The sequence below is a fragment of the Aulonocara stuartgranti genome (assembly GCF_965226115.1).
Source record: "Aulonocara stuartgranti genome assembly, chromosome: 4".
NCBI lineage: Eukaryota > Metazoa > Chordata > Actinopteri > Cichliformes > Cichlidae > Aulonocara > Aulonocara stuartgranti.
Window position 1 is genome coordinate 7,012,300 of NC_138942.1, and position 16,352 is coordinate 7,028,651.

At 37.2% G+C, this 16,352-nt stretch overlaps 2 protein-coding genes across 4 annotated transcripts in view; both read left to right on the forward strand.

The window, feature by feature from the left end:
- The window catches only part of asic2 (acid-sensing (proton-gated) ion channel 2), a 427,006-nt gene that overhangs the window by 203,486 nt on the left and 207,168 nt on the right, over positions 1-16,352 (forward strand). The gene's annotated exons all lie outside the window — the stretch shown is intronic.
- LOC309704117 (uncharacterized protein) lies at positions 8,061-13,064 on the forward strand. The gene is made up of 5 exons (XM_082529105.1): positions 8,061-8,150; positions 10,379-10,430; positions 11,266-11,421; positions 11,655-11,750; positions 11,952-13,064. The coding sequence occupies exons 3-5, from the start codon at positions 11,308-11,310 to the stop codon at positions 12,189-12,191; spliced, it is 450 nt and encodes a 149-aa protein (XP_082385231.1). The 5' UTR covers positions 8,061-8,150; positions 10,379-10,430; positions 11,266-11,307; the 3' UTR covers positions 12,192-13,064.

Genomic DNA, 16,352 nt, shown 5'->3' on the forward strand with positions numbered 1-16,352 from the left:
CCTGTACCCCAGTGGTGTCCTGTATTTTCAGGAAATGGCTGCGAGCTGACCTGGTTTAGCTCTCCCTCAGAGAGGAAATGTCAGCTCCAAAAAAGCTGGCAGGAACAAAAGCTCAGTTTGTTAGGTTTCCTTGATGAATTTGTGATGACTATACTCTCTCTGAGCTAAAGGGTATTAATATTTATGTCTAGAGGTGCAACACAATGCTGGCAGGCTGAAAGAGCTCAAATGGCTTTGTGTTTTAGTTACTGAATGATATAATCACATTTACAAAAGCAGCTACATTCAAGTTATTAATTTCAAATTAAGGCGCATCTGTAGCATGTGTCATGAATGAGTCATGATGTTGGCTATTATTTAAAAATTCCAGTTATGACATTTTAGCCATTTTATAGACCAGAGGCTAGAATTTAGCTTTGACAATGATGGCGTGTTTTTAGTTCAATTACTTTGGACCCAACTGAAATAGTGTAATAACCTTTAGTTGCAGGTTTTTGACATAATCTGAGTAATCACTTTGGTGGTTTCATTACTTTTCATTGAAAGTGTTCTTCAAACTGTTCCAGGTAACCCCAGCTTTACTTTTGTGTTGAGTGCAATTGTTAGCTCACAAAGACACTAAACTGAATAGCAAATCTTATACCTGTAAGTAAACCAAAGTGGTTGCGGTAACTTCATAATAAAGACAAGCTACATGGGTAATCCAATGTTTCAGTGACGACGTATGAATCCAAACTACTCTGCGTTTATATTAAGGCTCTTGTGTTTTTAACTTGTTTTAATGCTCTTGTGCTATTTAATCTGACCAAGCCCCTAAAACAGTCAGTGATCACTGTCGACCTCTGTTCTTTTTGTTATCACTATTCCCTTTAAAGCTCAGTTTTTCAAACCTTACTATGTAACTACAGCCCAGCCCATGCAGCAGTATATGAATGACTAACCTCGTATTGTGGATGGATTCCTCTCAGTTGTTCTCCTGGCTGAAGTTTGGTCCCTTTAGAGCATCCTGCCATGCAATTGCATTTGTCCCTGACCATCAACTTTTGTGGAAAAAAGTTACCGTTCATCCTCAAGCTTCACTGTGCGAATGTGTTTATATAATGCTCTGTAGCTAGCGATCATGTAGCACATCATTATATACCAGCTAGTCCAACTTCAGTAACCCTAAAAACGCCACTGCTGTTAAGTTTTCTGTCTTAATTTATGTTGGAGGTGATAGCAGAGCTGTACGTTTTGATTTTTCAGAAATCGCTCAGTCAAAACATGCTATCATGTTTAGATGTAAACTAAGGAGATAACTTCCTTCTAACTTTTAACTCCGTTAAACTTCATAAATTCTGTTTTCATGGATGCCTGGATGTTAAACTTAATTGTTACACCTGGTAGAGCAGCCACACTGATCATTTTATTAAAGATAAAAGAATTTAGACAGTTTTTAACTCTCAGTGATGCCGCAGTGTTGGTTTGACTTTGGGACCTGAAGCGGATGGAGTTTGGACCCAGAAACAGCTAATGCCGTCAGACTTGGATAGCCACTAAATTCTTAAATTAGTGTAAAATTGATTAGTATTGGAAATGTACTGCAAGCCTATAGAGTTTTGTTGTTCCTAAGAAATGATGCCACAAATATATAACAGTATTTTAGTGCAATGAAAACATTTATCCCATTTATCTTTTTTTACTGGAAGGATTACTGCAGAGTCCTCTTGTGCTGAAGGCATAAAGTTCTCTAATTAACTGTAAGACGCAAACACTTAAACAGAGTTCATATAATCATGACCAGAGACCTTGTGTTTTTCAGTGGGTTTGCATAAAACAAATATGGAAACATAAAACCACTATCTGCCGAGGATAGTTTAACACAGGATTGGTTCCATAATAGCATGCCGAGTCTTGTCATTTTATCTGATGGCACCTCAGCATGGTGATATAACGTCTATTTTGGAGACAGAAAGAATTGCACCTAAGGTACAAACACACTTCCCCTTTGATGTTCTCACATGCCAGTATGATGATTACCCCCTGACACTCTGGTAAAGAAATTTAGGGGTTGTTTATGAAGTGTAATATTACACCAAACAGAATCACAGCTTCTTCAGCATATCTACAGTAGATCTTAACATCAGTTTACGAAAACCCCAATGAATTGGAGGATTTTACTCTTGGAGAAAGGCGTAGAATGAGGTTCATATCTGGTCAGGTAATGATATAAATTCACTGCCCTACTACAGAGTTATTTGAAGCATAGCTTTTCTTCTATAAACCTACAAAAAATGTCAAAAATATGTTTGGGGTGTAACAGGAATATATATACCAAGAGGGAACTCGCTTTGCATGATTTGCAATGACTTGTCTCTGACTACGATAATAATAATCCTACATAGAGAGAGAGATAAAGACTAAACAACAAATAAATAATTTCCTGCTTTTAATAGCTAGATTCTTACTTCCTTTCTCAACCTGTATTAAAAATGTATTAGGAAATGAGAAATTTGTTTTGAATGACTTCAGTGACCGCATTGGAAATGTCCTCATGCTGTCACCAGAAATAATAAACGTGCCATTATGAGAATATAAGGACAATATTTTGGTCCTTTATGTGGTAGTGCAGGACAGCCACAAAAAATGATTATGCACAGCTCATCCTAAAGCAATTTCTTTGCATCTGTTAACTATTATTTGTTGTTTGACAAGGTAGGTATGTGAGGTTCTTCTGCTAGTCAGGGTTTATTCTTTAGCTCTGTCTTCTAGAGGATGTAATAAGAGGGAGCACAGACTATGCTGTGAAAAAGAAAACAGAGAAACCTAGAATTTAAAGACATTACCATAACTTTATTCTTGAGCTTTTTTTTTTTTTTTAACTTTAGTTACTTTCTGCAGACCTCATAGACTGAAGTGCATGCTTCTATTCATCATTTCATTCATTCATTTAATTTAGCTTAGTCTGATTCTTAAGATATGTGGAGACTGGGAAAACTATTTTAGGACTTTATTCAGACTGGAAATAAATATGTTTCTAGAGTTTTAATTGCTTGGAATTAATAGCAATGCGATGGTAACGATATTCATGGATATAATAACTGATGGTTAAGAACGTTTTACAGTGTTGGGGATGAAGTCAACAGAGTGAAATTAGTTTTCTTGTTCTTTTTAGTCTTGTTCTTTAGCCCCGTTTCAGTGTCATGTCTCTGTTCTGTCTCTTTTCTGTTGCCTGCTCGTAGAAGTCTTGACGTTTAAAGAGCCATCGCAGTGCAAAATCTCAATAGCAGTAATCCATTGCCTGTCTAATAGACCGGGCACACCCCCCACTTTTAAAATGCCTACCCTGCTTTTAACAGGAGGCATTTTCATATTTGCAATGTCCTTAATCACAGCCTGTACCTACAGGCTCGGCACTTTGTCCTTTTGAATTGATGGTACTTGTGTAGTCGCTGATATTTTTGTTGCAAAATTCTCTTGTAAAAGAAGAAATATGTCCCATTGAAACGAGCCTGTAGGTACAGGCTGTGATTAAGGACATTGCAAATATGAAAATGCCTCCTGTTAAAAGCAGGGTAGGCATTTTAAAAGTGGGGGGTGTGCCCGGTCTATTAGACAGGCAATGGATTACTGCTATTGAGATTTTGCACTGCGATGGCTCTTTAAACGTCAAGACTTCTACGAGCAGGCAACAGAAAAGAGACAGAACAGAGACATGACACTGAAACGGGGCTAAAGAACAAGACTAAAAAGAACAAGAAAACTAATTTCACTCTGTTGACTTCATCCCCAACACTGTAAAACGTTCTTAACCATCAGTTATTATATCCATGAATATCGTTACCATCGCATTGCTATTAATTCCAAGCAATTAAAACTCTAGAAACAGATATTTATTTCCAGTCTGAATAAAGTCCTAAAATAGTTTTCCCAGTCTCCACATATCTTGAGAATCAGACTAAGCTAAATTAAATGAATGAATGAAATGATGAATAGAAGCATGCACTTCAGTCTATGAGGTCTGCAGAAACTAACCAAAGATTAAGTAAAAAAAAAAAAAAAACCAGCTCAAGAATAAAATTATGGTAATGTCTTTAAATTCTAGGTTTCTCTGTTTTCTTTTTCACAGCATAGTCTGTGCTCCCTCTTATTACATCCTCTTGAAGACAGAGCTAAAGAATAAACCCTGACTAGCAGAAGAACCTCACATACCTACCTTGTCAAACAACAAATAATAGTTAACAGATGCAAAGAAATTGCTTTAGGATGAGCTTTGCTGTGCATTCTTTATGAATTTATCATTGTCATCACTTTGGCCTGCTTCACTTTTCAACGTTGCTTTAGTTTGAAGCTTGCTGACATTAATTTATGCACAACTCTCTTAATGTCTTCTATAGCATGTCATTCTAGATGCACTTTGACTGAACCATTGCCATATTTTTCAGACATTCTGTTGTATATTTGCTTCTGCGCCTGAGATCATGATTCTGTAGCACGACCCAGTTTCAACCGAGCTTTAGCTTTTGGACAAGATGGCCTCTCATTTCACTCAAGGATACTTTAGTATGCAGTGTACTTTAAGTGCAGGTTGTCTCAATGACTCCAAGGTAAACAGGTCCTGTGGCTACATCGTCATGCCTAAACTGCTATCTCGGACAATTAGCATTGGTTGTTTGTTCTTATATGCTGTTGTTTGTTTTTATTTGGGGTTTTTTGCCAAATCTGCTACTTTACATTAAGACTTGACTTTGTCATTTTGTTCTCATCTGTCAAACTACTTTTGCAGAGCTGGTCATACATTGTTAAAGGAAAGAAAAGAAACCCTCAGGTTTTCTCAACTTTTCACTGTTGTTATTGACCTGAGATTTTAGTTTTTAGACAAACATTCTGGTTGTTTGAATTTTTCTAGCTTGAATAACTAAAACATTCCTATAAAGTTAACAATAAAATTCTGTCCTCAATATCATGTATTTCTCATTGAATAAAAGAAGAAATTTTTTGGGGGTAAAAAAGAAAACGTGTTAGGTAAGTAAACTATCCACTATGCTATCAAAGCAAATAGACATTTCTCATGACAGACAGTTATTAATGTTGCTACAGTTGTAATTAAGGAATGCTGATTAAATATATATCTATTATCAAGTTCATTCAAAAGTTCATTTAAAGAATTTCAGCTCTTTAGCGTTTCTTAAAAGAAAATGTATCAGCTTTGAAAACACATATTATAGGTTTAAAGTTTTAACTGGAGTGAAGGTTAGGACTGGAAAGCATTTGTTTGTTGCCAGCAGTGTTGGGAAGGTTTTAAATGTATTCCACTACAGATTACAGATTACATGCCCCAAAATGTATTTTGTAACACATATAGAAAACGTTACTCAATGAGAGTAACGTATTCTGAATACTTTGGATTACTTAATATATTATCATGCTTTTTACAACTACATGAATGCACTATTGCTGTGTGATGTATTACTATTACTGAAGGTTACTCGCCATACCAATACCTACTAGATTTTTAAATTATATAATTTATAAATATAAAATCAGTAGCAGTAGGGTGGACATCAGGAAAGGCTGCACTTTTTGCAGCAATCTCATATAGAAAACTATTTCTGTATCAGTAATATGTTTTCTTTTTGTCTGCTTTCAGAACTGCATATGATTATTTGCAGCTATCAGTTGTAATGCGGCCTTCATTAAAAACTAATAAATCACACAGCAATAGTATATGGAAAATACTGAAGTGGCACATAACCCAGGTAGCTACCACAACTAAAACAAGGTACTGTATTTTCTGGACTATAAGCCGCTACTTTTTTTCCTAGGTTTTGAGCCATGAGGCTTATACAAAGGTGCGGCTATTCTGTGGATTCTTCTTCTGCCACTAGGGGCGCTCTAACCAGAATTAGAATCAAAAACAAGATAGACGAAAAATCAATGCAAAGAAGAATACGCTACTTTTTCTTTAGCAGATAGAACACGCATGACAAATTACCAACTGGTAATTATTTTCAAATCCTCGCCCCTTCATCATGGAAAACACACGAAGAAGTTTGTATGATGCAAGTTTTAAGTTGAAGGCCATCGATCTTGCTATCCAGGAGGGAAACCACGCTGCTGCACACAAGCTTAGCGTCAATGACTCTATGGTGCGATGTTGGAGGTGGCAGCGGGAAGAGCTAATGCAATGCCAAAAGTCGAGAAAAGCTTTCAGAGGACATAAAAGCAGGTGGCCTGAACTTGAAAATGTCCTGGAAGACTGGGTGAACACACAGAGAGCAGGTGGCCAAGGTGTATCCACTGTACAGATCCGACTGAAAGCCAATCACCCGCGAAATGAATATTGAAGATTTCAAAGCTGGGCCGTCATGGTGTTTCAGAGTTATGAGACGTAAAAACCTGTCCATCAGGGCACGGACCACTCTCTGTCAGCAACTCCCCCCTGACTATCAGGAAAAAGTTGAAAACTTCCACAAATTTGTTGAAACAAAGATACAAGAAAACTCCATCGAACCAGACGACATAATCAATATGGATGAAGTACCTTTAACGTTTGATCTGCCTCTGAACAGGACTGTTAACAAGACAGGTGCATCATCCGTGTTGTTGAAAACAACAGGCCATGAGAGGACGCACTTCACCTGCGTTCTGGCATGCACGACAACCGGACAAAAACTTCTACCAATGGTGATTTGCAGCCACTTGACATCAGTGTAAATCGGGCATTTAAAGCTGCACTATGGGTTGAGTGGGAGACTTGGATGACAAGCGGTGAAAAGTCATTCACAAAAACTGGCCGCATGCGAAAAGCATCCATTTCTGATGTCTGTAAGTGGATCCTAAAAGCGTGGAGTGCTGTGAAAGAATCCACCATCACCAACGGGTTCCGAAAGGCTGGACTGCTGCGCGAAGAGAGCGGCGCACCTTCAGAGCCAACTTCACCGGAGGATGACAGTGAAACGGAGAACGAGACTGATGTGAAAAACAACAAAAACTCCCTGATAACGACTGTGTTTAGTCTGTTCCTTCCCATTCCATGCAAGGCCACCTGGGTTGGCTGGAAGACTGTTTACTTAGCCTGGCAGGGCAAAGGACACTGTCTCAGCTGAACTATGGACACGCACACACATACATATACACTGATAAGCACTCACTCATTCATCACCCTCCCTACCCTGGATCCAACGCCTCCTCCCATGCTTATCTCCCATCCGATGTGGACACCGGATCAGTTGGAGGCGCAATCGAAGATTGCAGCGGTCCCAGATCAGCTGTACACACTGGAATACTCTCCCATGTTGCTTGTCTGTGTTTATTGTGCTATGGTGTGTTGAAATCTGTGCATTCCTGTATTATCCTTTTGTGTTACACATTTCGATGTTTTTTTTCCCTTGCTACCTAGCCTGACCTGTCTCCCCAATGTGATGTTTGTGTATTGTATGTACGGTCGGCAAGATCTGTCATCTCGGTTGTGGGCAACTGCAACTGACAAATAAAGGCTATCTCATCTCATCTCATCTCATCTCATCGAGACAGATGTGATGAAGCCATTGTTCAGAAAGAATCTGTTCAGGTACATACATGTACATTTACAGTACAAAATCGTTCTGTACATGCAGTAAATATCTAATTTTTCAACATAGATATCTGCGGCTTATAGCTGGGTGCAGCTTTTATATCTTTTTTAAAAAATAAATAAAAAAAATAAAGCGGATGCGGCTTATATACAGGTGCGCTCTATTGTCCAGAAAATACGGGAGTTGCAGTAGGCTAACTTTAGTTTTTAAAAAAGAACTTACTTCCAGCTGAAAGCAGCTTGTTTGCTGCCAAACAGAGGGCCACTTTACACTGAAAAAAGTGATATTGTCTCCTTTTAAATATAGCATATTATATTTTGGTATATCTTTTCAATTCAAATGAGTAATTCCTGTCTACATATATAATTCGAGTAACTCCAGAATACATTCCCTGCGTTTTAATCCAATTAATTTTAGTTAATTAAATGTAGCTCAAAATGCTTAAGTATGTTTTTCATAGCCTCCTGCTGGGCCATTTTGCGCATGCGTTAGGACAGGCCACCATTTTGCGCGCGGACTGAAGAAGCGGACTCTGTGTGCTGCAAGCGGGCTCAAGTTAATCGCACAACTTCATATAAAAGTGGTCTAGCTTCGGTAAGTAAACCTTTTACGGTCGTTTTTGTTTTATTTTTTTTACCTCAGTCAAAGCATGTTGACTCTTTAAGACGTGTGCACATGGAGAAAGAAGTCTAAGTAGTTGTACACCTCTGAACTTTGTCATGAATTTGACTTAAGCTAGCTATGTGCTCTATTAGCTACTGCTCTATTAAAAGAGTAATTGTATTGATGCGTTAAAATGTCATATGTTTTTAGCTTAGTTCTTGTGGCACACTTTGCACTAACAAATTATGGAACGAGGCAATTTCTCTGTAGTTAGCTGTAAAGTTCACTGTACAGTCGCCTGCAGTTTTAAGTGGAGAAATCGTCCCTCCCGCCACAACATTGGCATTAAGGAATAGTCGGGCGGGGGAGGGGGCTTCTGAACGCACCTGCACAGTCAGGGGTGCAGTAGGAAATAAGTAGGATTGGCGTTGCACAACGTCTTTTGTGCAGAAAAAAATAATGGTTGTAAACTGTGGAGGAGAATAACTCAGTGGTTGCCAAAAATGTGAGATCAAAAGGCACTGAGAGTGATGTTTGTCAGAACTGAAATTAACTCAGAAAAGAAGTTGCTTCACTTGATAGAGCTGTTGAGTGCAAGACCTGTCAGCGGTCTGGTTTAGCATTTAAAGCCTCGCTACGTGCTTCCAAACCGCTGCATTTAATCTCAGAGAAAACTAACACAGAGAAGTAAAGCAAGTGTGTAAGTTCATCTCTTTATGTTTGCATAGTATTTCCATGTTGAGCTTAACAACCGATGTATGGAGCCACAGCTGGACTGGCTGTCGGAGTTTTGTATTGAGGGGGAAAGGAAGCGATTTGTTTTATACTTCAGCTAGAATGAAAAAAGACACAAAGCTGGAGTTATTCGGTGTCTTCATGCTGAACAGCTAAAACTTCTTCCCTCATTCTCCCCCCTCCCTCTCCTGTTGCTACTTCAATCATGAAACTGATCGATTATCAGGTGATCGGCTTTTCTGTCGCTAGTCTCTCTCATTTGTTAGTCACCCAGTTTGCGCTAGAAAGAGGAAAACGGCAGATAAACAACAGCAGCACGTTTAAGCTTGATAAGCTGTTGCTAGAATTTTTTTAATATTACTTCTAGTATCCGCTTATGTTTTCTGGAGCCACAGCCGTAATAGCTGCTAGTCATGATAGTTTGGATATGTGGTGAGAAGGAAACATGAAGGTGAAACCAGGAGAAGTTTTTACTGAATCATTAGAGCTGAACAGGTAATGAAGAAACAGGTTTACATTTTAGGTCACATGAATGAGTTGAAGGGAAGTTATGAACTGTTTCTGAGAGACAAATAACTCCAGGATCCTTTTTTAGGTAGCTGAGTTTTAGGTAGCTGATCTAGCAAAGTTTTGCCAGGGGCCAGGTAGGGCATTAACAGGGAAAGGGAGACACAAAGACATAATTTTCTTTCTTATTCTCATTTAAAATGTCTAGCTTTTAATAAATAATTATTCTAAATCTTACTACCAAAGTGGTGATCTGGTTAAATGTATAGAGATCCATTATTGTATGTAGTAAATATTAAGTCTAATATATGCCCTAGTAATAGTAGTACATATAGCACTTTTTCCTTTGGGAAGGTACGCTGTCTGCGCTGTCTGCAACTGTATTGAAGAAAAATGTTGAATCAAATTATTATAGAAAAATAATTGATTTCTGTGCATTAAAGTAGATTACGTCAATTAAGCATTATCAGGCGGAGGGTGCGGGGTGGTTTCCTAATATTTTTGCTGGGAGTTGGCAGTCCTATTAGTTAGTTTAATATTTCTATGTACTGTTTAGAATACCTGAATAAGGAGGATGGTGTAAGTTTTTTAGGTTGATCAGTATTGCTGAAGTATAAAATATTTTGGGTGCAGTGTATTTTTTGCATACAGGTATAACAGAATAGCTTTAATGTTTTGTTTTTAAAACTGAGTATGAACTTATACAAAATGCAGCAAAATATTTATAAAAACAGTTTTATTTATTATAAAATACACTATATCGGATTCATATCGGCATCGGCAGATAATCAAATTTATGATATCGGTATCGGACATAAAAAAGTGGTATCGTGCCATCTGTAGTTTGCACAGAGGCACAAGTAAGATTTGTTTTGTTACAAGGGAGTATCATGAAGTAATGCACTAATGGCTTGGAAACGGTAATTGTTTGTCTTTCTAAAGTTTTTTTTTTTTTATTTGTCTTCCTTTTCTGGCAGATTTTCTTCCCCTTATGTGTTACTGTTTATTCAAGAAGATGGTGTTATTTTGGTAAGTACATGCAAATTCCTTACATATTTATCACAACAGTATTTGTCACAGTATTGCAGGGACAAGTTTATCTATCTCATCTTAAGGGTTCTTGTGATTATTAATATTGATATTAATTAATATCAATTAATATATATGATTAAATTTCTTTTATCCAGGACAAAAGAAAAAAAAAACTTGCGAAAGTGAAATGAAAAACAGGAATTTAGTTCTTGTGAGTTAAGAGGATGCAGAGCATAGGGTTAGATGGATGTGGATCATTCACTGTGGTGATCCCTGAAGGAAACAGCCAAGAGAAAAAGGATCAGATTGCAAAAAAAAATGTGGTTTGTTTGCATACATGAGTCTTTACGGTACCCACAGGACTCCTGAAGTATAAGTACTCTGAAGTTTGCAGAGCAATTTCAGAGATGTTTGGGGCTTACATGGCAAGCATGTTTTTAGTTGCACATCTAAATTTTCTCTGCTCTCTGTTGCTGATGGCAGAGTTCTGCCCCACTGACCTCACAGGTGAGACACTCCCACCAGTGGACAAAGAGCACAGGAAAATGTGTTGCCAACCACCTGAAACAGACAAATATCTGCTTTTTAAAACCCTTTAAACCCGTTAAATGGACTGATGCCATTCATTTCTTCTTTGATTAACAGTAGTAACATCCTTCATGCACTGTATACTAACCCATATGATAATCATGCTTTATGAAGTGATGGCAATTGCATTGTAGCATTTAATGAAGAAATAACAAAATAATCATACCAATGATTAAGCACCAGTCTTCTTTTTTTCTCTGTCTGTGTGTGTGTGTGTGTGTGTGTGTGAGAGAGAGAGATACAGGTAAATGCTGAATTCCAGTGTATTACAACACTTCAACTGGAGATGACCTTCGCGGCACAGTTAGACAGAATTACACCTCAGTTGATGACAGTTTTCCAGAAGAAGGGCGGTGTTTCTGGGCAGAAACTTGCCCACCACTTGCAGATCATGCAAGAGGTAAATCTGAATATTGCAAATTCTATTTGGATTTCTTTTGTCTTAAGTGGCAGGTCACTGGTGAGTCCAATAAGCCGTTTTAGGTGACCAGCCAAGCAATCTAAATTTTGAAATTTCATATATAAATTTTATTTACTATGTTTGAACTGACATATGATAAAATTTACTTATTGCAAATGTCAGACATTGTTCTTTTTTCCAAATTGGTTTAATCAGCAACTCTCTTTAAACAGGCTGAAAGTGATGTTAAAGTGAAAAGGGAAGCAGTTCTCAGGGCACTTTGCCTCTACCTTGGTGAAGAGGACGGAAGCCTTATTCGGGAGTTCTTTGTAAGTCATTTAAGTCATTGTAAGCAAGTCATCTATACACACACTTTTTAGATAGATATCTGTGTGTGTGTGTGTGTATTACACACACACACACACACACACACACACACACACACACACACACACACACACAAACGACTAGATTGGAATTTAATTGTAGAGTTAATTGTTTTTTCTTTTACCTTTTTATTAAATGTTTAGGACATTGAAGGAGATGATATCCAGAGAGACCTGAAGAAGCACACCATGGGCATTTATGTCATCAACAGGGAGGATGGACAAAATGGACATTATGATGACATTGGAATATTTGTTGAAGGGGAGATAGTCATGGACAACATTGGATCTCTGGCCCAAGCTTGTGCATTGATGCTTGGAGTAATCTATGCACTAAACCTAGCCTTCCCCAAGGAATTGAAGGACTATTATGAATTCATTTAGAAAGTGTTGATGGGATTCGATGGTGAAAAGCTCTCCCCCAAAGTCTTTGGGCTGAAGAACAAAATTGCTACTGGATAGGAAGATTTCTAAAATAACACATCAAGAGAATGCTGTTATGTAAATTACCAATGACTGGTGCTCTTGTGAATAGGAGTGAAACTCTTGTACAACCATCATTTGTTCTGTGTTATGTTTCGATTGAACATTTTAACTTTCAATAATGAATGTTTCACGTGTGGTACATTTGAGTAGCTTGAAGAGCAACTTTGTAATTATTCAGTTATAGCTGCTGCCCTGCGTATAATCAGTGTTAACTCAACCGGATTAAAAAAAAAAAAAAACATTCATGATTACCACACTGCAGCACACTGGTAACACTTTAAAGACTTAATTGTTTTGAAGCGAGTATGTTAGGTCAGAAAATATGTAAAACATTCAGAATCTTCAAGGAAGGACTAGAATGGAAAGACAGTGGTCAATAAGCAGTAAGGAAAACACAAGTTTAATTTTAAGTCTAATTACCTTATTAAAATGCAATTTCTAAATATGGATCGCAGAACAGCAAGTCTGAAACTGGTTAGTTTGTGGATGCATCAGTTTCTAATTGTGATACTTTATACTGCTGGTAGTGTTTTATTCTTTTATGTAAGGAGTTTTTTTTTTTTTTTTTTCTTTTATAGAGGAAGAGAAACATTGGTTAACATTTCTCTTGTCTGTTGTTTCTGTTTTGTTTGAATACAGCTTTTTAAAGCTACTAGTTCATAGGCAAAAGTTTTGTAATTTGTATTATACAAATTGCAGCAATTTCCCTTAGAGATGTGGATTCTTATTCTGTTTGCAACAAATTTTGCATTAATAAATGATGTGAAAGAATGTTGTAGTTTTCATTATTGACGTTTTTAAAAACTACAAATCAGGGTAAGCAATATTTTTTAAGTAAACTTAACTTAATTGAAATAGAGAGAAATTAACAATTTGATTGATTTGAATATAAGTTTGGGACATAAGTGTAAAGGAAACAAATTATTCTGGTACATTTAACACGACCTTAGTTGGACTTACTAATAATATTTGACTAAGACATATCCACAACAGTTAAGTTAAAGTAGCTTAAAAATATATGTTGGTTTTACTCGCTTAAATTAAATTCAGTGTACTTAAAAAATATTTCTGGATTCAAACAAATTTATTTCGTGCAACCACTTGTCATAAAAAAATTGTAGTCTTCAAGTAGAAAAAAAAGACATCTAAAGACTTCTTCTAAAACTTAGAACAAGACTAAAACAACACACTTTGCACAAGGCAAAGCAAAGATTTTAACTTATAAGGAGAAGAAGAGCAATGCTTACATGCCAGCAATACTGACTGCATCCTCTGAGGGTTTGACAGATTTAATTTTAGCAAAGTTCATTAACGTTAGTCAGTTTTAACTAGAATTGTTATTTTCTAGCAAGCACACCCTTTTTTTTCACGGTTGGATAAAAGCCACGTTCACCACTGAGTGCCTTTGGCTGATGGGGAGATGGATCACTTCACTTTTGTTGATACCAGTTTTATTATCTTGAAAGCCTGTAGTGGATAGCCTCATTTTAATGTACAAGGCAGTATTTAATTAAATGAGGGGAAAAATAAAAAGGGGGGTTAATTGAACCGTTAGTCATTTGATGTTAGCTTAATGTTCTTTGTGCTTGACTGACTTGTGCAGTCTTTCACAAAATGCTTCCTTTTTCAAAAGTAATATATTCAGATTTTCACCTCTTAACATACAGTTCTTTCTTCTCCATATTTAATAAATCACACTAGAAGTATCACATTTAGGCACGTGCACAGGTACCCCAGGTAGTGCTCAATCACCTGCTCTTACTTGGTATTGTGCCCTCTTAGCGAACATTTTTGTCTTCAGTTTATGCTAGTTAAAGATTTTAATTTTGGCCCTTGGCCTCATTTTCTATTTAAAAGCCTGTAATAATTATCCATTGTATTTTTTATAATTCTGCCCTTGTCCTGGTCCCTCCTACTACATTCCTGTTGCCATTAGAGGACCCCAAGGAGCAGTATGCCATCACTGACCTGCCTTTATAGTAATTGGTGGCAGTCAGGTAATAATAATAATTGCCCTGGTCTTGTCCTTTGTGAAACTAAAATACTACTTATAACTATTTATGTTATCATACTTAAAAAAATGCAGTACTGACATCAAGTATAAGCAATATTAGTCACCATTAAGTAAGAAAGTAAGAAAACTAGATTTCAAATGTACAAGTAAACTCCATTAGACTCTTTGTCTGACACCAGAAAGAACAATGTAATTGTTAGTCAATGCAAATATTCAGATGCCAGAAACTGGAGGCAAAGATATCAACTTACTGAATTTCTGGGAATTTTAATAGAACTTTTCATCTTTTTCATTGCTAATGGATGTAGATGAAAACATCTTTTGGATTTTTATGAACTCGCAAGCATGCACTGTGTCTGATGAAAAGACAATGTACACATCTGGTCACCGTGCATGCACAAATAAATTACCTGATTTGTGCTGTGGGCACGCCACAGAAAAACAGCTTTCTCTCTGAGTGGACTGTTCAGCAACACAAGCAAGAATACATTAAAACCTGTGAGACATGAACAAGCAGCACGACGTGTGTGAGTCTGAACTGCTGCACAGTAAAAACAAAAAGCAACAAAAATGGTCAAAGATGAAGAAGTCAGTTTGTGCATGAATTCCAGACTGGTTTGGGTAATTGGTCCAGCAGCTGACTGAAACATTACAAGCATTCACAGACAAGGAACAAGTTCAGCTTGAAGTATAAGTCACTTATTTATCTAGCCTATATACATTTTTTTATTTAAAGCTAGACATTTTAAATGAGAATAAGAAAGAAAAGTATTTCTTTGTGCCCCCTTTTCCCTGTTAATGCCCTATTGGCCCCCCTAGCTAAACTTTGCTAGTTCCGCCCCTGCACAGTTACCAGCCGTCAGCTATGTAGAAAAAGATCCTGGTGTAGAAACTAATATTAAATAAATTCTAACAACAGATTATCAAGCTTAAACGCGCTGGTGTTGTTTAGCTGCTGGTTTCCTCTTTCTGGTGCAAAGTGGGCCAAAAACAAACAAGAGAGACGGCCTAGCGACAGAAAAGCCGATCAGCTGATCATTAAGCAGTTTCATGATTGAAGTAGCAACAGGAGAGGGAGGGAGAGAGAAGAGGCAGTCGCTCCATATATCGGTTGTTAAGCTTAACGTGGGAATGCTTTACAAACATTCAGAGATTAACTTACACACTTGCTTTACTTCTCTGGGATAACTTTCTTGGAGATGAAATTTGGTAGCGAGGCTCCAAATATTCAACAAGACCACCGACAGGTCTCACACGCCACAGCCGCTCTATCACGTGACGCGTACTGCTCCGAAGTGCTAAGGTTATGAGCCGAGTTACGCCATGTCACAAGTTTTGTGAGGTGCTTTCCTGATATTTAATGGATCGGATTACATTTTTTATTACTCTCCGATATCTGATCCAGTAATTTAGGTCAGTATCGGACCGATACCGACAGATCAGATCGGTCCATCTCTAGTTTTATTACAGATCAGTATTGATTTCAGTTTGCCAATTTGCAGCACAGTGCCAAGAAAGGACAAGTTGATTCCTATTCTTATTATAAATTTAGAAAAAAAATAGGAAAGCACCATTGTCTCTATATAAACTGATTGAAATCTTGATTATTAATGTGTTGATGTTTTTAATCTGTTAGACTTTCTGTTAGAGTTTTGTAAGTAAATAAAAGGTGTGCTATGATATCAGTTTTGTCCAAATTAATGGTAAGATTGTCATCTCTCAGCTTTGCTGTCATTGCAGCGTATAATGAGCTTCAGAGGACAGCCTGTGCTGCAGATTGTTTCTCCTTTCCCATGTGTTGAAATTCCTGTTGTCACAGGTTAAAAACAAGTTCTCCTCTGTAATGACAGTACTACCAGCTGTTTAATCTGAATTGTCCTCTAGCGGCTGGACAATCCCCCAAAGTAGCTTATATTTATGCAATTCACTTCACATTGATTCACACTTAGCAGAAAGTTGGTTTAATTATAACCATAAGTAGATTAACTTTTAAGATACGTGATAAACATATGCCCGCACTCTGCAGAATAAGTACACAAATCACT